The sequence below is a fragment of the Rhamphochromis longiceps genome, linkage group LG7 (assembly GCF_057381845.1).
Source record: "Rhamphochromis longiceps isolate RC_006_pf linkage group LG7, R_longiceps_female_GT1.1, whole genome shotgun sequence".
In the NCBI taxonomy this organism is placed as follows: Eukaryota; Metazoa; Chordata; class Actinopteri; order Cichliformes; family Cichlidae; genus Rhamphochromis; species Rhamphochromis longiceps.
Genome location: NC_140563.1, coordinates 5,426,856 through 5,449,812, shown reverse-complemented (window position 1 = coordinate 5,449,812; position 22,957 = coordinate 5,426,856). Strand labels below are relative to the sequence as shown.

At 40.3% G+C, this 22,957-nt stretch overlaps 1 protein-coding gene across 2 annotated transcripts in view; it reads left to right on the top strand.

Moving 5' to 3' along the window:
• The first annotated feature begins 9,931 nt into the window (after positions 1-9,931).
• The window catches only part of mrpl23 (mitochondrial ribosomal protein L23), a 55,741-nt gene continuing 42,715 nt past the window's right edge, over positions 9,932-22,957 (top strand). For both annotated transcript variants that reach the window (XM_085411782.1, XM_085411783.1), the window contains exons 1-2: positions 9,932-10,069; positions 11,726-11,848. In XM_085411782.1, coding sequence (XP_085267908.1) covers positions 10,050-10,069; positions 11,726-11,848 — 143 coding nt within the window. In that variant the 5' untranslated portion in view covers positions 9,932-10,049. The remainder of the gene's footprint in view (positions 10,070-11,725; positions 11,849-22,957) is intronic.

The following is a 22,957-nucleotide window of genomic DNA, read 5'->3' as shown; positions in this document are numbered from 1 at the left end:
AGTGACTGACCATTTCACCAAGATGGCCCATGCTTTCCAGTGCTCAGATCAGACGGCAAAACAAGTTGCGCGCCAGTTGTGGGACAGATATTTCTGTGTCTATGGCTTCCCTCAAAGGATCCATTCAGACCAGGGCGCCAATTTTGAGAGTGAGTTGATCCAAGAGCTGCTGCAAGTGGCCAGGGTGCAGAAGTCAAGAATGACACCTTACCACCCTATGGGTAACGGTCACACCGAAAGGTTTAACAGGACCTTGGGAAATATGATCAGAGCCCTACCTCCGAGGGAGAAGCACAAGTGGCCTCAGATGTTGCAGACATTGACCTTTGTCTACAACTGCACCGCTCATGAGTCCACCGTTCTTCCTAATGTACGGGCGTATCCCCAGGTTACCAGTGGATGTCATGTTTCACAATGTTGCAAGGGACAATGATGTAACAGACTATGACAGTTATGTAAAAAGGATGAGAGATGACCTCAGAGAAGCACTCGCATTGGCCCAGACTAACACCGGAGCTAGTCAGCAGCGTCAAGCAGACCTGTACAACAAAAAGCAGAAAGGTGTTGACATTGAGGAAGGAGATCGTGTCCTTTTGGCAAACAAGGGCGAACGGGGTCGTAGGAAGTTAGCTGATAGGTGGGAGTCGACCATCTACACTGTGATCTCCAAGAACCCCACATGCCACACGTATCGCATCAGGAACGTCAAGAGTGGACAGGAGAAAGTTGTCCATAGGAACTTGCTTTTGCAGGCTAATTTCCTGCCCATAGAGTCCGAGGGCGAACCAGAGATGTCTTTTGCCAGTGAATCAGAACTCGGCCAGGAGCAGAGTCAATCTGATGGAGAATCCCCTGTCGCTGATCCTGAGGACGATTGTACTGAACGCACAGCCCGTTGGGTGGCTCAGATGACGGATGACTGTGTCCCGGCTCCTAGAGGACCCCAAGAGTGTGACAGTATTGGAGACAGTGTCTGTGCGCAGTTGGATGATGAGGAGCATCAGGACAGTGACAGTGCCAGTAGTGAAGTAGCTGCTTACCCTGAAGTAGATGATGACAACAACAGCAGGGCTTGCACTACCCCAGTTGAGGAGGGAACACTACCAAGTATCAGTTACCCTGAAAGTCAGCCAGTCAGCGAGGTTGGGAGCCTCGTGAAACATGGTGGTGTACCCCCAAGTAATGCAGCAGGCCAGATCAGGACGAGAGTGGGTCGAATAGTGAAGCCTGTGAATAGGTTAATCCAGACTATGAAGCAAAGAAACCTACAAACAGGCAATGTAGTGAGCAGCTTTGCCAAGAACTTGTTTCTGTGAGGGCTACTTGTTTTATATGTTGGGTGATTTTCATGTCAGATGTTAACACCTATTTTGAGATTGTCTTCAGCTCAGAGTACTATTCATCATATAGTAGCTGTTACCGTGTTGTTTGTTCAGGATAGTGTATAAGGCACTTTCTCTTGCGAGTAAACATTAGGGGGTCTGGCCAACTTTCTTCTGTTTACTTTCCCCATGAGTTGGGAAACATATTTGTTGCACGTATCACCGGGTAGTGAATTTCCAGATCACTGACAGTTACGAATTGTTATATGTGACGCTCAGTTGCTCACCCTTACCTAACGGGTTTTGAGAAGTTCAGGGGGGAGTATGTAGCTGAGATATAATGTACGAATTGTGAACATTCTCAAAACTGTATTGTACATAGGTTATACTTTTTTATTGTGTGAACTTTATTTTTGTGGAACTAAGGTTCCGTGTGTTATTGTTGAAGTGGGACATTAATCAGTGTAACGCCACCTGCGGCCACATTGCGGGTGTGGGGTTTCCTAGCCAGAGCTGTACGGACTCCACACTGGGTGAGGAGAAGCCTGCTGCCGCTGTGTGACACTGATTTTGCTGCTGCACTCTGTTTTATAGGAATAAACCCTGTTTCCAGCCAGTCCGTGTCTGTTGTCACAACGCAGTCGACCATTTCACATCTGCTACACATAACACGCATAACATGCTGTAGTCCAAACCTACTATATGAGCCTCGCCTGTAACAGCTGAAGGCCACTTTTAACTCAATTCTAGTTTGAAAGCATTCTCTCATTCATTGCTGTCTGTCTTTATTTTTGTTTCTGTAATTCCTAATCATCCGCTTTAATGTATCTATGCAGTGAGATGCTAACGTGCTACTAAGGCGCTGTTTTTGTGCAAAATTCACTGAATGTAAGGTATTTGGCTGATAAAGTGTCTAAAAAAACCCCTCATTACAGTAAATGTAATAGCTTAGGTAGTGCTGCTTTCACCTTGTGAGTCTGTGTATGTTGTGTGTATGTTTGTGGACAAATTGTGGTTCTAATGACAAAGACCTACTTTTGAGGACTTTTGCGGGTGCTTGTGTGAATCTATTTGTGGACAGCTTTCGTTAGCATTACAAACGTGCATGATGCTGTCATGCATCTTTGTCACATTAGCTATCACATAGCCTGTTTTACCCAAGCAACTGTTTAGGGAATGAGCTGGACCATTCTTCAAGAAGGTTTGAAGTGACTTCAGAAGGAATTGCTAAAACAGTGGATCTCGTTACGTGCAAAACTATTGAATTCAGCTGACAAACTTTTCCATCCATGTCTGGATCTTTAATTTACTGTTTCCTTTTTTCTTTCTCTTGGATATCCAATACCAACGACTTCTCCTGCGACTGCCTGAGAGTCAGAGGGGGAAAGTTTCCATGCTGCCCCAGTGCTCACTCTTGGCAGGACAATGCCACAGTAGACTGAACTGTTTCCGTCTATCCACCTCTGCTATTAGAGCGCTCCCTCCTCTACCCTCGAATTCTCCCAGCTTTTACTGTCCCAAAATATACAATCTCTGCTTTGCTTTTGCTGTCTTTGTTCTGCTCTCTTTCACTCAGACACAGTACAAAGTGATAGTGATGTTAAAAAAGTACAATTTCAGTTATTGAATGACCATTGCTTTAAGAATGAATTGTAGCTATAGCAGCTACATGCACAACTGAGTATTAGTTACAATTGTTGCAAATACAAATGTGATAGGGTTTGTGTATGAGTGCTTTTGCGTGTGTGGGTGTGTCTACTGTAGCTAAAAATGCAAGACAGACAAGCAGCCACCGACCAAATCATGACTTATTTAAAATTGAATGATAAGCATAATCAGCTACATCTATTTTCCCAAAGAGCCAATTTTAAACAGTGATGAGAACAGTTGTGATATCCCAAACTCTGTATTAAAAAAGCAATAAAAAAAAACAATATTTCAGTTTGTGTTCTTACTGCAGCCAGTGAAATTAGTTAATGAGCACTGCTCATAAAATTAAGGGACCACTCGATCATCGCAGTAGAACACAAAATCAATTAAACTCAAGCATGTCAAACTGTCCACTTAGGAAGCATAACTGACTATGAATCCATTTCAACTGCTCTGGTGCAAATAAAAGCATAGATGCATTGGGGATGCAACAAAGAGACAACAGTCAAAACGGGAGTGGTTTTGCAGTTGGTCATGGTCAAAAGCTACTGCTCTGTCTTTATCTCCCCTGACTGCACAGGCTCAGGAGTGTAAAGAAGATACTAGAAGATGGCCTATAGCAGGAGGTGATCTGGACAAAGGTGCGGATGGCCATTAACCCAGGAGCATGACTGATTTCTGCTCTTTTTGGTGAAGACTGGAGCAGCAATGCCAGAATCCTACAAAACTGCCTCCAGGAAGCTGCTGTCTCCATGAGGATGGTACGAGAGCTCATTGCCCTTTAGTGGGAACTGTGCTCACGACACAGCACGGTGCAGATTATCTTTCTCCAGAGAACACCAGAACTTTCAGGGCCACCACTGGCACTAGCACTGGCATCTTCAAAGTTGAGAACTAGCACATGACAGAAGTGAAAGAATCTGGAAACACTGCAGCGAATGTTAAGATGCCTGGAACATCATCATTCAGCATGGCCAGTTTGGCAGTGGGTTAGTAATGGTCTGAGGAGGCATATCTTTGGAGGGTCACACAGACCTCCATGTGCCAGCTAATGGTACCCTTACTGCTATTGGATTCTCAGACCCGCTGTCAGGAATATTTTTCACAAAGCTAGAACACAGATGCAGGATTGAGCCACAAGACTACTGTGAAATGTTCTCTGCTTTCAGCTACAATGGCAGAAAAATATGCAGGAATCACTGTAAACATATCTGGTATGAAATATCTAACCAGCCATTTTCTTATGATTATCAAATTCAGGATTGCATGGGGGTCATGTTGCTATGAGGCAACAATGCTTAACGCTGATCCACTGTGTTGACCTGAATTGTTTATTTAATTTAATTTATCTGAATTTTATTAGGAAATCTCAGTGATATTGATGTGAAAAAAGTAAAATGCAGGATATAGATAATGATATTTAATATAAAAACACCCACAAAATACAAACAAACAAATACCGACTAGTGGCATATCAAATAAAGATAAGATAAGATAACCGCATCCTTCTCCACATTCGTTACAGTGATTTTAAATTCAACAATTGCTATAAATATGCATAAGTTTTGATTTTTCTGCAAAATACTCTTAGTCCAAAGTGTATTAACACTGATGATTAATAAAATTATGATATAATTACTGAAAATAGTTATCACATGGCATTAGGATTCACTGCCCAGGTGATATTTGCATTGCGTTTATAAAGCAATGGCTAGCGCCCATTTGGTCATTGGCCCATTTATGTGAATGCTACTTTGAAGGACCAAAAGGATGCGCTGCCAACACCCAGATGCCAAACACGAGATCCCCAGAGGTGAGTGAGCCTGGCATAAGAAGGATTTTCAGTGATATGGTGTGGCTGTTTGATGATGCGGCTACAAAGCCATCTCCCTACCGGCTTTTGGGAAATCGGACCACGCCGCCATTTTACTCGCCCCGGAATATAAACAAAGGCTTCATCAGGAAGCTCCGGTGACGCGAGAGGTCAAACGTTGGACTGTCCAATCAGAGGCGACGCTGCAGGACGTACTCGGTGATGTAGACTGGGACGTATTCCAGGATACTTCCGCAAACATTGACGAGTTTGCGGACACAGCGATTAGCTTCATTGGAATGCTAGTGGATACCATCATCCCCTCGACTACAATTCGGACCTTTCCCAATCAAAAACCTTGGGTTGACTCTACTGTCAGGAGAGCTCTCAAAGCACGGACCACGGCCTACAATATGGGGCTCACATCGGGCGATATGACCAACTATAAAGCAGCTTCTTATGGTTTAAGGAAGACTGTGAAAGCGGCTAAAAGGAGTTACAAGGACAAGGTGGAGTCGCATTTCCAATATGGCGACTCCCGACGTATATGGGACGGGCTACGAACAATCACAGATTATAAACCCAGCACTGTGAGATGTACGAAACCGGAGTTAGCTGACGAACTCAATGCTTTTTTTGCGCGTTTTGAGGCGCCTCAGTTTCAATCTCAGAGCCCTGCACCCGCCCCCGCTGCTGAACCAGCACCACTGATACTCTCTGAGCATGACGTGAGGAGAGCTCTGAGGGCAACCAACTGCAGGAAGGCAGCGGGACCAGATAGCATACCGGGACGTGTGCTAAGAGTATGTGCAGATCAGCTAACTACAGTTTTCACTAACATCTTCAATGCCTCCCTGGCCCAGCAGGTAGTCCCCACCTGCTTTAAAACATCAGTGATTGTTCCGATCCCTAAGAACACCCGCCCAGCCAGCCTAAATGATTATCGCCCAGTGGCCCTAACATCTGTAGTGATGAAATGTTTTGAGAGGCTCATGAAACCCTTTATTAGCTCTTTCCTTCCTCCCGACTTGGACTCATTGCAGTTTGCATACCGGACAAATAGATCCACTGGAGATGCTGTAGCACAGGTCCTGCACACCACACTGAGCCATCTAGATGAGGGACGTGGGAACTATGTGAGAATGCTGTTTATAGACTACAGCTCAGCGTTCAACACCATAGTGCCCCACATCCTTACGGATAAGCTCCGGGATCTGGGATTCAGCACATCCTTGTGCAGGTGGATTCACAGCTTTTTGACTGCGAGACCACAGTCGGTGAGAATAGGGGATGTGTACTCTCATACCCTTTCACTGAACATAGGGGCCCCCCAGGGATGTGTGCTTAGCCCTCTTCTTTATTCCCTCTACACCGCGGACTGCACGGCCAGATACCCCACTAACTCCATTGTGAAGTTCGCTGACGACACAGTAGTGGTAGGACTCATCTCCGGGAATGACGAGAGGGCCTACCGAAGCGAGGTGGACGGATTAGCAAAGTGGTGTGTGGCAAACCATCTCTCCATGAATATCAGCAAAACAAAGGAGATGGTGATTGATTTTAGGAGACAGAGAGGCGAGAAAACTCACACCCCAATTCAGACCAATGGAAACCCTGTGGAGAAAGTCTCTAATTTTAAATACCTCGGTGTTTATATCAACGAGGACCTTAATTGGAACACACATACGGACTTCCTCATCAGCAAAGGCAGACAGCGCCTCTATCATCTGAGACGTTTAAAGAGGTTTAAGATCTCCAAGAACATCCAGAGGAGATTCTACACCGGGGTCATTGAGAGCATCCTGTGTAATAACATCACGGTGTGGTACTGGAACTGCACAGTACAGCAACAGAAAGCCCTGCAGAGGGTCGTGCGCACAGCTGAACGCACTATGGGAACATCTTTACCAACACTGCAGGACATCTACGCTGAAAGGTGCAGATCCCGGGCCATCAGGATCACTAACGACTCCAGCCATCCCGCTTACAAACTGTTCAGGCCACTGAGGTCAGGGAAACGCCTCTGTAGCCTGAAAACAAGAACTGAAAGGTTCAGGAGGAGTTTTTACCCACAAACAGTGAGACTCCTCAATCAAAACACAAATCGGACAACATGATGGACAATTCCATACACAGTATATCATTTTCTTTTGAGTTTTATCCTTATTTTTATTTGTATTTTATCATTTACATCTGTATTTACGTAAATACGTACACTATAGCTCTTAACTATTACAGCGTAATATTTTGCACGATATTATACATTTTTATACTTTTATATAGATATTTTTTTATTATAAGTTTAGTAAGATGCACAGTCGGGGGGGGAGTACTTTTTAGCCGGAAAAAACATTTCACTGTGTGTTGTACTAGTTATAACTACATGTGACAAATAAATAAAGAATTGAATTGAATTGAATACTTCCTCCTAGTTAATGTCTGTCATCTTTTTTATTCTTCAGATATCCAAGTGATGCATTGAGATTGAAACAATCTGTTATTTACTTTCAGTAGAAATACTGCTGTGTATAAATAATAAAACAACTACTAAATGAATTTGTAGGTTACCTGCACTCTGATAAGCTCTGTGTGAATGTATCCAGGGCCGGCCCGTGGCATAGGCCGTATAGGCAAATGCTAAGGGCGCCATCCAAAAAAAAAAAAGTTGGTACTATTATTTCTAAATACAAAAAATAATCCCACGTTAATTAAAATGTAAAGTAAAGCTTATTTAATAGAAATATTATTTGTTACAACATTACGCCCCCCCCCCTCCCCGCACGGTGCGCCCCCTCCCTTCCCGTATCATGGTTCCTTTTGGACGTCACCACATCAAAAAATCAACACAAGGTGTCAAAACGGCCAAAACTGTCAGGTGCCCAGGGAAGAAAAAAGAGAAAAGAAGAGGAGGAGAAATTTCGTTTTTTGGGTGTAATAGTAGATGAAAATTTGACGTGGAAATCTCATATTGAGTATATTAGAAAGAAGATGGTCAAAAGCATTTATATTTTGGGAAATTTAAGAGATTTATTAGATCATAAAACAATGCGCATTTTATATTTTTCATTGTTTTTCTCATATTTTAGTTACTGTGTTGAAGTTTGGGGGAATACATATGAGAATACTATAAAACCTCTAAACTTATTACAGAAGAAAGTGATACGAATGATTCATAACGTTAAATATAGAGAACATACAAATAAATTATTTATAAAATCAAAATTATTAAAATTAGGAGATTTAGTGAAATTACGGACACTATTAATTATGTTTAAGGCTAAAAATAATATTTTGCCCTTTAAGTTACAAAGAGTATTTTTAATGTGTTCAGGGGGAGAAGATAGCAGAAGGAAATTTTATTTTAAGCATCAGCTAGCTAGGACTGCACAAAGATTAATGAGTCCAACGGTTAGGGGTATACGACTGTGGAACTCTCTTCATTATAATTTAAAGAATTGTATAAGTTTACATTGTTTTAAAAAGTGTTACATTCTTAAAACGATAACTCAATATGAAGAATGTGAATGAAATTGGAGTTCATTGAAAATGGATCCATTATAATTTTTTGTTTTATTTATTTAATTTTATTTTTCTCCTTGTTACTATGTGGAGTGGTATATTTGTTGTTTGATTTGGGTTAGGACCGGAGAGAAATGTTAATATTACTTTGTTCCCTGATTTTTGGTGCCCACTTGTAATATAAGTTGGAATGTAGATAGGGGGCGGGGTTTAATAAGAATATTTTGTTCTTCCTGCTCCTTTTCACACATGGTTGTAGTGCTTTATTGATAGAAAGTGTGGTTGGTTTGTTTGATCTGTTGTACCAAGTGTGAAAAAAATAAATAAATGAAATGAAATGAAATTTATTGTATTTCATATATTCATTTTTTATTTTTTGTATTCATTTATTTATTCATATATTTTTTTATCTTGTTAATTATTCTGATTGTGAATTTGCTTTCTTTAAGTAAAAAAAAAAAAGGTCAAAGACAAAGCTATTCGGTTTCTTGTGAGTACATACACTACACTGCCGATGTAGGGGGGCGCCACCTAAAATCTTGCCTAGGGCGCCAGATTGGTTAGGGCCGGGCCTGAATGTATCAATCTATTATTAGTTGAATCATGAATTTTAGAGCTTATAGAATTTAACCTATTTTAATGAACAATCCAGTGTCGTTATGCACAATAAGCAGCAGCCACTGCATTCTGGCATTCAAGCTTATGTTTTTAAAGCAACCGTCGCACCTCAGGCTCATCAGCATAATGGCTCCCTGCTACAGCGTCGTATCAGCTGTCAGATGAACCAGTTCCAAAGAAACAAACAAGTAAACAAGCAATGAACTCAGCAGCAGCAATTATTTACATTTCTTACAGAAAAAAAACCAAAATGAAACTGGACATCTAGTGGCATTATAGGACGCTCTGAAATAGTGCAACAAAATGCCTCATACACTGACGCAACTCTATAATAATAAAAGCCTTCCACACACACACAGACACACACACATCCACTCCATGACATCTTAACTGATGGAAACTCCCCTCCCAAGCACAGTGTGGATTGTCAGTGAGGTCCATTTCCTGCCAGGTCTGAACCAGCTGAGCCACAGACTCATGTTCCACTCAGGGGGTCTTCAATCATCTTTACCCTTGGTGCAGGCACATCGTGTTGTAAGAAGAGACAACAAATGTGGAGTCTGAAGCAAAGATAAGAAGATGCAGAGATGGGAGGAGGTCTCCCTCTGCTGATGCCTAATCATATATGTCCTGAGAATATACTCAAAATCTTCTTCTTCTTCTATCAACTGCTCCCTTTAGGGGTCGCCAGAACAGTCATTTTTTGCACATGAACAAACCATTGCAGGCTTTGTCTTTCTTTCCTTTCTGTCCAAACTGCTCAACCCGACTGTTTCTCTGATATACTAATTTCTCAATATGCTCACAACAATGACATTCTCAAAAATGAAACCGAATGCGTGACAAAGTAATTGAATCTTTTCAGTGCTTTTTTTTTTTTTTTTTAGCTGCATAACAGTCCGGTATAACATGGGGATCTTTTAGTTTATTATTCAATAAGCTGAAACAAGGAGCACACATATCATACAGCTCACTAACACCCTAGCATCACAGGAAGGTAGTATATCCAATGCGCTTGCGCATTGCCAATGTTCCCGGAAGCACATCCCTGCACGTGTAGGATTTGACAACCTTGAAAAACTATAAAGTAACTATCAGCGTATGTCTGTCAGTAAGAATTTCTAGGGATGCCAGTAACACGACTGCTGTGAGTATCAAGTGTTTTGTTTAAATAAGAAGCCTCAGTTTTACTCGTGGATACATTGCTAGTCATCTTTTCTGGCAGTTTAACCTAAGAAAGCAAGCTATTGCTAGCATGTCTCCCAGCTGACCTGTATGCACTCTGTCCTGAATGCAGTCGGATTAGTCCACGTTGCTGTCAATAACTGTCAGTGTATTTTAGACTGCAAGTTATGTGCTCACTGTGAATTTCAGATAACTAAGCAACAAGAACTTAGCGGGCGCTAGCCTGCTATGCTAAAAACAAACGGCATAACATGATGTTGGAGTTGTTGTGCAGTCACTTTGCAGGTTGGTGAAATTGCAGCAACTAATCTGCCGCAATATTAAATCATCGTAGGGGTAATGTGACTGTTTACGAGGTTTAACCCACGCTTATTAATACAGGGTGCTGTTATTAGTGCACCGTAGACATTGCACGGGAAATGTGTAGCTTGTATTGCTGAGCTACGTAAATACAAACGATCTTGCCTAATGGGGGACCACCGCTAAACAGAAACATCATAAACACATTTTTTCTATTTGCTCAAGATCCAATAAAATGCTACACTGCTAATATTTGATCATTTAGGTTTGGAGACTTGGATTTGTCTGTTTTTCCAAGTTTCATGGAGAAGTTATTATAAAGCGTGGCAGTGCAAAACAAACTCTGTGTGTGTATTTAATAAAAGATTGTTTCAGTGTCTCATATTCCTTTGAGTCTCCCCCATTTACCGGCTGCATTTGTTTGTGTCTGGAGGAAGACACATCTTTGACCTCACATCCTTAGGTATAGACCAGGAGTGCTAAACATAAAGCCCCGATCCTGGCTGCTGGATTAACTGTATTTTTATAAGTTTTACAGCTTTTCCTGCTGATGACAACCTCCCCCATAGCCATTCATACTATACCGAATCAATGTAAGCAATAAAACAGTTAAATGACAGAAAAGCTCCGTTAAAACAAGAAAATTTCAAACATCGACAGTACTTTTTTAAGTTTTATAAATAGGGACAGTTTGGGCAGTGAGCTGCCAGAACTTTTCTGTAATCTTTCACATTTTTCATGTAGAAAAACTGCAATGTGCTGTCGAAAATGCACTTCTTTATTTTATATTAAGATATCTCAGGGATTAAATGTGTAGGGAAATCTGTTTACACTGATAATAAACTGAGTTTTATTCGGCCAGCTTAAGATCAAAGTGGACCTTTTGTGGCCCTCGATGTAAAATATATTTGACATCCCCGGTCAAGACCTCTGTAGTTCAATGCTCTTGATTTCAGACAAAGTTATTCTTGCCCATCCTTATTTCTATTTGTTTTTTCAATTTGTCTTAACTAAGTAAAAGGAAAGATGCGCTACCTGCTTATATGGCAGTGAGTAAAATCTCCAAAGAAATTCCGTTCTACGCATTTGTGTGAGCTGAAAGTTTAAGGAACTGTTCCAGATATTTTTAGTAGAAAAGGGAACCCTCTTGGTGCTGGACTGACCTCAGCTGCTTATCTTAAATCAAACAAAGATTAAAGACATAATTTTACTTGATCATCTAGGTAGCAGTTATTGTGCTTTTCTTTTAGACAATATTATAGGATTTATGGGAACAATATCAAGGATAATAAGAGCCAGCCTGTGCATATCTCCTCAGATATCCTCTCTACCAGCTGGGCAATCCCCAGCTGAGGATCTTCAGACCTAGCTGGTTTCTGACCCTGGTGAGGCCGGGAAAAGAGCAGCCTCAAGACACTGTCCAGTTTCGCATCCCAATGGAGTAAGTCTTTGATTATAAACGTTAATATGTATGAGTTCATTACCATACACCTTTATTTATCACACCGTTCTCAGGTAAATTGATTTTGCAGCACATAATACTTGGAGAAACTTTTACTATGCACGGATTAGTGAGTCTGTATTTATTCTCAAGGTTGCCTCAAGTTTAGACATGGTTATTTGTCCATAAAATATAAAAGTGTGGTTTGCAGTCCATTTTTTGTTTAAGCTAATGGATGCCTATTATTCTTTGAGTAGGAAAACATAAAGGTGATTGCTGGAAAACTAAATTACAGTCTCTCGTGTGTTATATTCTTCTCTATTTTAACCTCCTAGGACCTGGCGTCCACTATTTTGAAACTGCTACTGTCCTATCAAAATTTTAAACGAATTTCCTGATATGTGGCTCTTATTTTTCTTAAAAACAAAAATAAGGTAAAAAAAAAAAATCTGGTAATTCTTTTTTTTTTACATTCATCGGGCCCCAATATTCCCAAATATCAAAGAGAACTTAAAAATGCATGCCATGGAAGAGTTCAGGTCTTAGGAGGTTAAATGTGTTTGTGACCCAACATCAGTTCACTGAGGCTGAAAATTGTCTTTTAGTTTACATTTAGGTATTATGCTACTCTTTTCCCTGATGTAAATAACAAAGACCTCACAATGTCTCAGCTCACACCCCCCTTTCCCCCAGCCCTAAAAAAAAAAATCAACAAAACTCAATATTTTATTTGTCATTCACTTACTGCATGCATACTTGATTCATTTCAGCTCCGTGTGAGACTCAGGGAAACACTGCTAATATGACTCAATGTGTAAAACAGCCAGTAAATCCCACGCTTAACTTCCTGTTAATACTACTTTATTTAAATGCATAGTTACTTTTTCAAGCAAATTGTCTTTTATAATCACCAGCACTGGCCTCTAATCACCTCTTTCTGAACTGTAAATGAAAAGTCTTGAAAAAGTCTTTTGGGAGAGATTTGAGTATTTCCTAACATATTAATTTAACAGATCTCACGATAGAGCTTGTTGTACATAATTATTATAACTTATATATCAGATATAATGCCTCTGATCTAAAATACTTTTACGTCAGTGGAATATTTCATTTATAGTTTTATTGCCACAGTGTTTTTTTTTTCCTGTCTTTTTCCACGGCGCCATAAATTACATACTAGTCCATTTGTTTAGTCCTTTCAGGCTGCCGTTGCCCATAAATGCAGGTGCTTATCGTTTGAAGTCTGCGTATTGTTCCAGTTGTAAATTTGTACACACATTAATCAAAAATCACAAATGCTTACTTGTACATACTGGCCCTTTGTAAGCATTCACTCTATCTATCTCTCTCTGTTTAAGTACAAGCTGTTCAGCTCTAGAGCAGATTTCCTTGGATTGAGGATCCTTTTTTTCTTTTTTTTCTTTCTCCATATGCGATTGATAATGAACACAAAACAAATGAGTAAGAGTGGTCAAGTGACTAATCCAAGAAGAGAACAAAACAAAACTACACTAAACTTAAAAAAGATATAATGAACATAAAATAAACTTTAAAAAGACCCAATCATTTTTTGCCCTGTATAGGCTGTAAATTTATTTTAGAGTTTAGACTATAGTAGTTTCAGTTGAACGTATGGTACAATGAACATATGTTTTGCATTTAGTCTGCAGTAATTTATTTTTACTGCCACAGTAACGGTCTTGCGGGACCAGTAATATGTCCCTGATGTTTGATATTGTGGCCACCAGGTGGTGTGACAGGCTCAAAAACAGAAAACGGAGGCCTCAGTCTTCCACAGTGTAGATAGTGTGTACCACCTCATGATTATCCTCTAATGAGCTTAGTTGCAACAATGACTTGTGACAGGCCGTCATTTCACTCTCACATGGAGAGTGACGCATGAGGTGAGGTCAAAAGTACTTTTATTTGGCTTTGAACTGGGGCATTTGAATCAGTTTGTACACATCGAGTCTTCACCATTAGTCTCTCAGAGAAGCTGCATCAACAGTGAGACAGAAAGGGAAGGCAAAACTAATCTTGTCTGTGTAGATACGATGTTCTTATTTTGTCAAGTTTCTGCTGTATCTACTGCGTCACTAAACGTGACAGGAGGTCCAGTCATCACTTAATAGTGACAAGCTGATTTTGACTACCGCTACAAGCCAAGGTCACTGAGGTTACCAGCACTCCTGAGGCAATGAGAAGCCCAGAACCCACACTGGGTAGAAAAATTGAAGTTTGAGGCAGATCATCTATGTGTCTCTGGTGGGGTTTAGACCATAATCTGTTCATCCAGGTGCCTGGCCTCCCACTCTGATTCTTGCCTCTTCTCTGCCAAACTCCTAGGGTGCTTATGTAATTGTGTGTTTTTGTGTGTGTGTGTGTGTGTGTGTGTGTGTGTGTGTGTTTTTCTGTATATACTTGTAAGTGTGAGTCCGTTTGTGCGAATGGTGTGTTTCTTTGTGTATATATGCACAAAACTGGGTAAGTGCAGGGTGCGTGTGTGTTTATAAGGGTGTGTAAGGTGTTCTGTTTTTTTCCTCACAGTCTTTGATGCTTGCGAGAGGTGCATGGCTGATTGATATGCTGCTGGGGCCTCAGTGTGTGCTTGGAAACACTGTTATTTTTTTCACTTTTCTTAACAACATCGTAGTAAATGGACCCACACAGAGAGACAATGACAAATGTCACTCCCACTCCCAGTTTATTGATAAGTCTGAGTCACTGTGGCAGTGAAAGCTGTTGTAGTTATGATTCTCAAGTGTAGGCGGTGTAAGCGTGGGTAAATTTTAGAGCCGAGCAGCTGTTAATGAGAACTGGTAACTGTTGGCGTTCTCAAGAGAATAACACAAGGTGGCCTTTATCTTGCTGACACCTGGGAGCTAGATATCCATAGTTGTTTGTCTTGCTCTCTTTTGCTTTTCTCTAGTTTTCGTACTTTTTGGCAGTATCACTCACTTTCTGGCATGTCTTCCTCCATCCTTTCCCTCTGTCCCACCCTGGGCCTGCTGTTTATTGTGCTTTTCTTAAGCACTTTGCTATGTGTCCAAAATCAATCCTCCTTTGACACTTGTTTTTTGAGACACCTGGGCTGTGTTCTCTGGAAATTCTCTTTCTACCTGCCAGAGGGAGGTATTTGTTGGTCTTTTTGATTGTTCTCAAACCTTTTGTGCTATGTAAGTATTTCCCCTCTGTTCTATAACATCATCAAATTTCTAGGCTCACACCCACGCACACCTTCTTGTACCTCACCTGGCATGGCGAGAGGCCAGTACACTCTCTCTCACACACATGCACACAAAGAAAAGAGCATGCCATTGAACTTTCAGTTGAGTCTGCTACACAGTCACATTTCATGCTATGCAGACTAATAACTATGAAACCAGACCATGCTGTGGTTTCTCACTCTAATCAGACTTGAGCGAACTGACCCTGTAGTACTGCACCTCACGATTTCTTTTGCCAATGGTTCAGTTCCTGGACCTAACAGCGTTGGAGTCACCAATATATCTGGTCACCTCTTCAACGTAATAAGCACACGTTTGAAACTGTGCCATTTTTTTTTCATGCTTGTAAACCCAAGTTAATGTCATATTAAGTCATTTAGCCTGTAGATTTGTGATGTAAACTCTATTGACCTGTTTCTCGGTAAGAACTTTTGTGACTTTCAATGACCGGCTCTTTGATCTATTTTTGTTCTATTGTCAGGCTGCAGGGCAAATAAAAAAAACTCTAATCCTTCACACGCTGCTTTTATGCTCTCAACTTCTCAACTGTCTCTTTTCTCCTCAAGTCTCGGGTTCCTTGGCAGCTTTCCCTCTAAACAAAGTCGGCTACTATGATCTTGATACTTAGTGTTTAGCACTTTATGTGTGTGTGTATTGTCTCTGAAGATGGGAGGGTTAAAGTAGAGACTGTACGTATCTCAACCTAAAATTGACAATGGGCAGGTCAACAATGTGGAGCGGCTTTCATTTGCCTTTCATCTGTGCAAAAGATACTCTCCTGTTTCATTCTCACCGCTAAACCACTTTGATGCAGTGCACTTTGATGTTCATGTGTGCATGTATGAGTATGTATGGGCTGTGTAGTGTACCTTCGATGTTTAAACTATTGTGTGTGTATATAAAGGCCTTATTAATTTAAGCTAGTTTAATGTTTCCCTGACATTCACCATAAAAGTGTGCTGTTTGTCTTTATTAAGGCATTTTTCTTCAGTGTATAATCCATGTATTATTTCTTGTAAGACCACCACCCCCCCCCCCAAAAAAAACCCAAAAAAACAACAACAACCTGTTAGATTCACAGTTGATGCAAGAGCAATTCAGACAGCAAACAACCAGTGCCTGAGATTTCTTTCCCTAACTCGTCAATAATTCTTTCCATTGGGTTCTGGTGCAGAACCAGTTCTCCTTGATTCTGATCCTCTGGACTGAACGTTTAATAGTTTTACTATGTAAAGCTCGGATATTATCAAGTCATGGTGGATGGAGTCTGTGGGCTGTATCGGCTGGTCATTAGTGACTTTCTTGATGTAACCCCTCCCAGAACCATTAACGTCAGTGGTTCGAATAATGTCTCTGTGGTAGCTTTGTTTTTACTACCACCAGTCTTCTTTTTTTGTTTGTTTTGTTTTGTTCTTGGTGAATAAAAATAATGATGAAATACATGAACTGGTTCTACACTGGGTGCCACATCGGGGTCGAGAGGGTTATATGTGATCATAAAAAGCCTAATGGCTCCTGATGAGATCATAAAGGAAGGGCAATTTTTAAACTGTAATGTGTGTCTGTTACTTGTAAGCTGTAAACCAAAAAGACTATGAGCAGCCAAATATTTAATGCAGCTCTTTTTTTCTTTTTTCTTCGTCAAACAAGGGGCCAATTAAATGTCTTTTAGTAGTTTCTGAACAAAGTAATCTTTCTATGGTTGTGACAGCAAAATCAAGCTTATACAAAGTGATGTTTATCTTAAAAAAAAGGAAATAAAGCACTATAATATACTTTCCTACTCTAACCTTTGTAGGCCACAAGCCTAATTCAACCCTTCACACAGCGCTTTGCTCCTAGACATTTGGGTTTGGTCTCAATCACAGACCTCCAGATTAGCAGATGACCTACTCTTCCTCTTGAGCCAAGAGCAATGCCATATTCTTACAATGTAATGTTTTTAGAGTGGAATCAAAATCAGTTGGTACATTTTTGTGTTCATAATTCCATCAATTTTGACAAGATCCCCAACTACACTTTGTCTTACGGATGACGATCATTTGAGCCACAAATTTTTATTTTGGATTCATCGTTCTGTAAGACTTTCAGGCATTGATTTGTTTTTGTTTTTTTAAAGATAATTTGGCATGCTTCAGACTTTTCGACCTGTTTTGATATCCTTTAGAATGGCTTCTTGACAGTCACCCTTCCATTTAGACTATGATGATAATGCATCTATTATTACTTAAATTAACAGGTTGCGGATCAATGGAAAAGCCGTTCATCTGCTGTAGACAGAGTATAAGTTGCTAAGTTTGCTAAGTTGTCTGTGTAGACCCAACACTGGCCCATCCCTGACTAAGGTGCCTCTTTTGCGATTGAGTGATTCATATGTAAGTATTAAGTAGCTTAACAAACAACGAATATTCCTCTGAAAAAAATAAAGTACTGGAGTGAAAAAGCAGCCAATGTCCAGAAAAACACTTTGAAAGACTTTGGGAAAGCCTGGAAAACTATTGCTCAAGACTGTTTTAAAAAACTGCAAGATGCTCAGAAACAAAATATAAAGAAATGGGGCTGGTTTAAGACTTTTGCACGGTACTATAGTGGAACTTAATACTTGACATATGAATCACCATGACTAGGGATGGGTACCGGTTAGGGCTGCTCAATTAATCGAATTTTAATCATGATTACGATCTGGGCTTTCAACGATCATTAAAAATGACTGAGCCGATTATTAGCACCTCCCTCGTGCTTTACTCTCGCGCTGCTCCGTGTGGCAAATCGAGCGCACCTCTCCGCATTTCGAACAGCGTCACAACAATTAAGAGGACCCGAGGGAAGCTCTGAAAGCTAAGCAGAAGTTATTTGGAGAGGAGAGTGACTGCCGTTGGTTGAAAAGAGAGGTAAAAAAAAAACTTCAGTGGTTTGGAAACATTACGGGTTCGCGGAGTCAGATGTGTCAAGTAGACATAGTTTGTAAACTTTGCTACGGTGTCGTAGCTGCACCACAGAGCAACACTGCAAAGTTCACTAAACTTAGATGTTTACATTTTTCATTTATTTTTTATATTGCAAACATATTATAATTTTTTAAAGTCATTATTCAATACATTGTTATTGTTAACCCTTTAAAGCCTGTCAGAGCAGCACGCTCCGTTTTGTGTAACTATGTTTAAATCCCTGTAGAACCTGAACCATGTAAGCTAGCGCAATAATTATTTTGCATATGAAACTTACATCTCATGCCATCAGCTTGTCCTCGGTCACGGTTTCCTTCCATAAAAAGCGCTTGCAGGAACAAAAACATAATATTCCAGAAACACGCTTTGCCGATCCGATCAGCTGTTCGTAACACTTCCCACAGTGAAACAGACGTCAGCGCAAACTATCGCACGTCACTTCCTGCCCGAAACAGGAAGTGACGTCATTTCGCGGAAAATTTAGTTTTTTACTTGTAGGCCTTAAAAGCCTATACTGGTGTTTTTATAAGTCATGTTTGACTTTTCTGAATAGTTTCTGGGATGCTTAGAACTCGAATTGCACTGCTGGAAATAGTTTATTTTGATGCACATGCTGTTTTCTTTGCATCATAGGATTGTTTTTTTTGTTTTTCCTGCAGTATATAAAAATTGCTATATCTCCAAAATAAAACTATGAAGACACTCAAAATAAATTTCCTGTTGTTGTAAACTATTTTTTGCAACTTTTTTGTATTTAAAGTTTTGAGGGATAAACCTCTTAAATTTCTCCAAGTAGAAATATATGTAAAAAAAACCAAAATGATTTTACATTTTTTTGTAGTTTATTGCACTTTTTTGCAATTAATGTAGTTACTGTGGACTTAATGAATACATATTATTAAAATATGGGCTATAACAGTTGTATTGATGTATAGCAACTTGAAATGCTCCCACAAATGGCACTACAACATGTAAAAAAATAATATAAGCTCTGGCGGACTTGGTTCTATAGTAGGTCTTAAAGGGTTAAATATCGTCAAATAATCGAGATCTCAATTTCAGTGAAAATAATCGTGATTATCATTTTTGCCATAATCGAGCAGCCCTAGTACCGGTATCTGGTGCCATGATGGCACCGATTCTGACATAAACGGCAGTAACCAGACCGAAAAACAGCGCACATTTTGGTGCTTTTTTTCCCTGAGATGTGATACACACAGGCGAAGTGGTCAAAAGTCTGGCTGTACTTCACAGCAAAATATGCAAACTCAGCAGCCTGCAACAAGTGCTTTAAGCTGATACTGTGATACTGTCAAAGGAGGTAACACCTCGAATCCGATGAAACACCTGGCGACGCATAGCGTTTTTTTTAAAGCCGAAAAATGCGCCGTATTTGATAGCTTGCTGCGAGACCTCACACCGAGCGCATCTACTGCGGGTGTGGTGCCTGTTATCGGACCCGCAGTTAGCAACATCCCCCAAAAACCCGAAGAGGAGAGTCCTGGCCCCTAGCCCTGCCAGTGTAGCAGAAATGATGACGGATGATGATGCAGCAGCAGCCGTTCTTCTCTGCGTGAGTAGCTTAATGTTGTTCGTGTGTAATTTACGTTGAGTAGACTAACCACGTTATTAAATTAATGCATGTAAGGTGAACTAGCAAACACCGTCATAGTTACATGCGGCTGTCTTCTTGTTTGATGGCAGATACTCCCTTCACCCTGGCCAAAAAGGCTAAAATGACCAAAGAAAAAGTGGAAAACAGCTAAACATGAGAGGTTTTTGGACAAAGTTTGTGTTTTTTCCATTGTTTAAGCACTGCGTCCAGCCAAGAGTGATACCATATATGCCCTATAGCTGCAGAAAAGGCTAACATTGTTATCTTTTTACAAAAAAAACAGCTGAACATGAGAGGTTTTTGGACCAATTTTGTGTTCTCCATTCTTTAAGCACCGGTTTGAGCACCGTTTAAGCACCGGCACCGTTTCAAAAGTACCGGTTTGGCACCGGTACCGGATAAAACCTAAACGATACCCATCCCTAACCATGACCCTTCAATATAAAGGCAAATTGAAGGGACTCTTATTGTGAATTGATGCTATATAAGTAGAACTGAATTGAATTCAACTTGGGTACCAGGTTGTCATAGCTTATTACAGAAAATTGAGATTTTGTTGACACATTAAGGATAGCAGTTCTAATGGGAGTTTTTCAGTATTGTCATACACTGTCAAAGCCACCTCTTGCTCTTTTTCAAATGTGTCCTTTCACCTACTTCTTTCATGCTTTCAGAGCACAGGTGTAAATTGACTACCTAAAACCAGTGGATGTGATACTGATAATCTTTTTGGCTCTATGCGAGTTAGCCCACATTTCAGAATAGGAACGATCCAGAAGCTTGTAGATTCTTTGCAAGTGAGAGATTACATCTGAAAGCAACTGCAAGTAGGTTAATCTGCAGATTGATGAATCTGCTTTATTGTCGCACATAAACAATCGTGTCACAGCCAGACAGAGCAAAAGCTTCAAAAGCTTTACCTCGTTTATGTCATCCTGCTTCCAGCCCTTCTTTCTTTAACACTGCATGATATTAGATCAAGGTCCCTTGTCTCCCTTTACACTCCCCCTTTAACAATGCAGAACAATATAACTTTTTTAAACTGTTTTCTGACAATGAAGCTAGTGTTCCTGAATTAAACCTGCTTGGCAACAACGGACCATAATTGAACCTAATCCATCGTCTGCGTCATCTGATGCCCTTCTAGGTTTTGTGTTTGGAGTTCTTTCATCGTCTTGGCTGAGGAATCTTTGTAGCATGAGTGTTTGCGTATAAATATATACCAGTTGCTGAGGAACGATGCCGTTAGCCTTAGCAGTTGCTGGAGACAGGTTTTCATTCTTCCTGAGAGGCAGAAGTGCGAAAGGTTAGCTTGTGGAGTCAGATGGGTGTTTATACTGGGATGATGATCAGATGCTGCCTGCATCGCTGCTGGAGACGCCACGCCCTTTGTCTAAGTTTAGCCTTGTTTATGTGCACACTTAACTTGACATTTTCTCCTCAGCTTTCAGCCCAAGGCTTTCTTTCAGATTGGGTCCTGGTTTGTAGCTGAGATGGGAGTTATGTATTGACTCAGGTCACAGGAAAAACAGCTATCTCATGCAACCCCTGTCAAGTGTGTGTATGAATTTAGAGTACTGTATAAAAATGCAAAGCAGTTAGATATACAACTAATGCCATAAAGTGATTTTATTTATCAGTTAACTCCACACAATACACAATGAACAGAAAAAACACAACCTCATCAGTTTTTGTCTGCTTGTGGTTACAAATGAGTGCCAAAAACTTGGATAACAGTTTTTTTGTTTGTTTGTTTGTTTGTTTGTTTTGGTACATGAAGTGACTAATGTCAAATAAACAAACTCATGTTGGTGCTTGATATGTCACATTTCTGCCGATCAGTCCACATAAACAGGTACCCTCATTACTTCAGCATGGCTGTTTCACAGCGAGCTTCGGTTTCAATTTAGGTTCTGTTCATTTGCTCTTTTCCACAATGGCCAGTTAAAGCATTTTGGGCTTTAAGAAGCAAACACAGAAAAAAATAATAAGAGATGGCCCAAACACATGGTGGGACAACCATTTGTTTACACTAATCACAGCAATTTGTGTATGAATGGTTACAGTTAGCAAAAGGTGATACAACACACAAAGCAACTGAGGTCAAATTAAAGATGTGATTATTAAAAAAGAAAAGAAATGGTAGTGTATAAAAAGTAAACGGAAAAATATCCACCGTTTCACGATTTTACATGTTGTCTTTGCACTAGTTTTAATTAAATATTCAATTTGAATGATTTTCGAGTCATTGCAAATTTTTTTTATTTTTAATATTTCCATTTTACATGTATCACAACTTTTTTGCAAAGAGTTATAGTTTGGAAGACAGTTGTTGCAAAGTACATAACATAATACAAACATGAATCGCGGTTTGTAAATATACACTAGAAGCTCTTGTATCCAGCAGCAGAAACTTTAGCTCTACCCCCCCAAAAACAGAAATTTATATAACCTGGTAATAGAACTCTTTTTTTCTATGATGGATGCCATTGCTGTGTTTGTGGTGGCGGGATAATTTTAGTTGTAAAAGCAGTTGGGATTTAGAAATATTCTCCTCTTTAATCAGGATCAGTTCACTGTGCTAATGATCCAGAAGAGACCTCAGTGGCCTCTAAGCCACTTTCTTCTCTTCCAGTTCCACGCAACTGCTTTCTAGGAAAACCCGACTGTGTAATCAGTCTTTCTTCCCCTCCTGACCTGACGTACCCCTGGTCACTTTGCTGTGCTTCACTGCCCTCTGGCACACACACTGTGAGACAGTAGTTATGGTGGAGGGGGGGGGAGCGTAAATGGAGCAGAAGACGGATTTGCATGCCACATCTTTTTCCTCTTGACAGTAGAGACAAATGCATCTAGAAATGCTCTCAACGAGATCCTTTTTTGTCACAGTAAAGCAGAAGCCTCTTCACACTAATGCCCCTAGTGGACCAGGACCACGATTGAATGTTGAGAGGATGAAACTCACTGCCAAGTTGGTTCTCACTTTTCATAGCTGGGCAACTCTCTGAAGTTGATGTTTAGTAGAAACCCTGTGATGGTCAAATCACTATATCAAGCCATATATTTTGATTAAATGGTGGATTTGAATGTGGAAATTCTTATTCAAGTATCAAAAAGAGCAAGGCCTCAATGCACAAATCTTAGAGGGTCAAAGAGAAGGTTTTACTTCTGCACCAATGTCAGGTTTGCCAAACTTTAGTCTATTATAGGGGGAAAAGGCAATTGTTTGTATAGCATGGGAACATATATTACATCACTCTTAAGTACAAAGAGTCTTTGTATTCACAGATGGGGTTTTCTCATGCAAATGTTTGCCTCA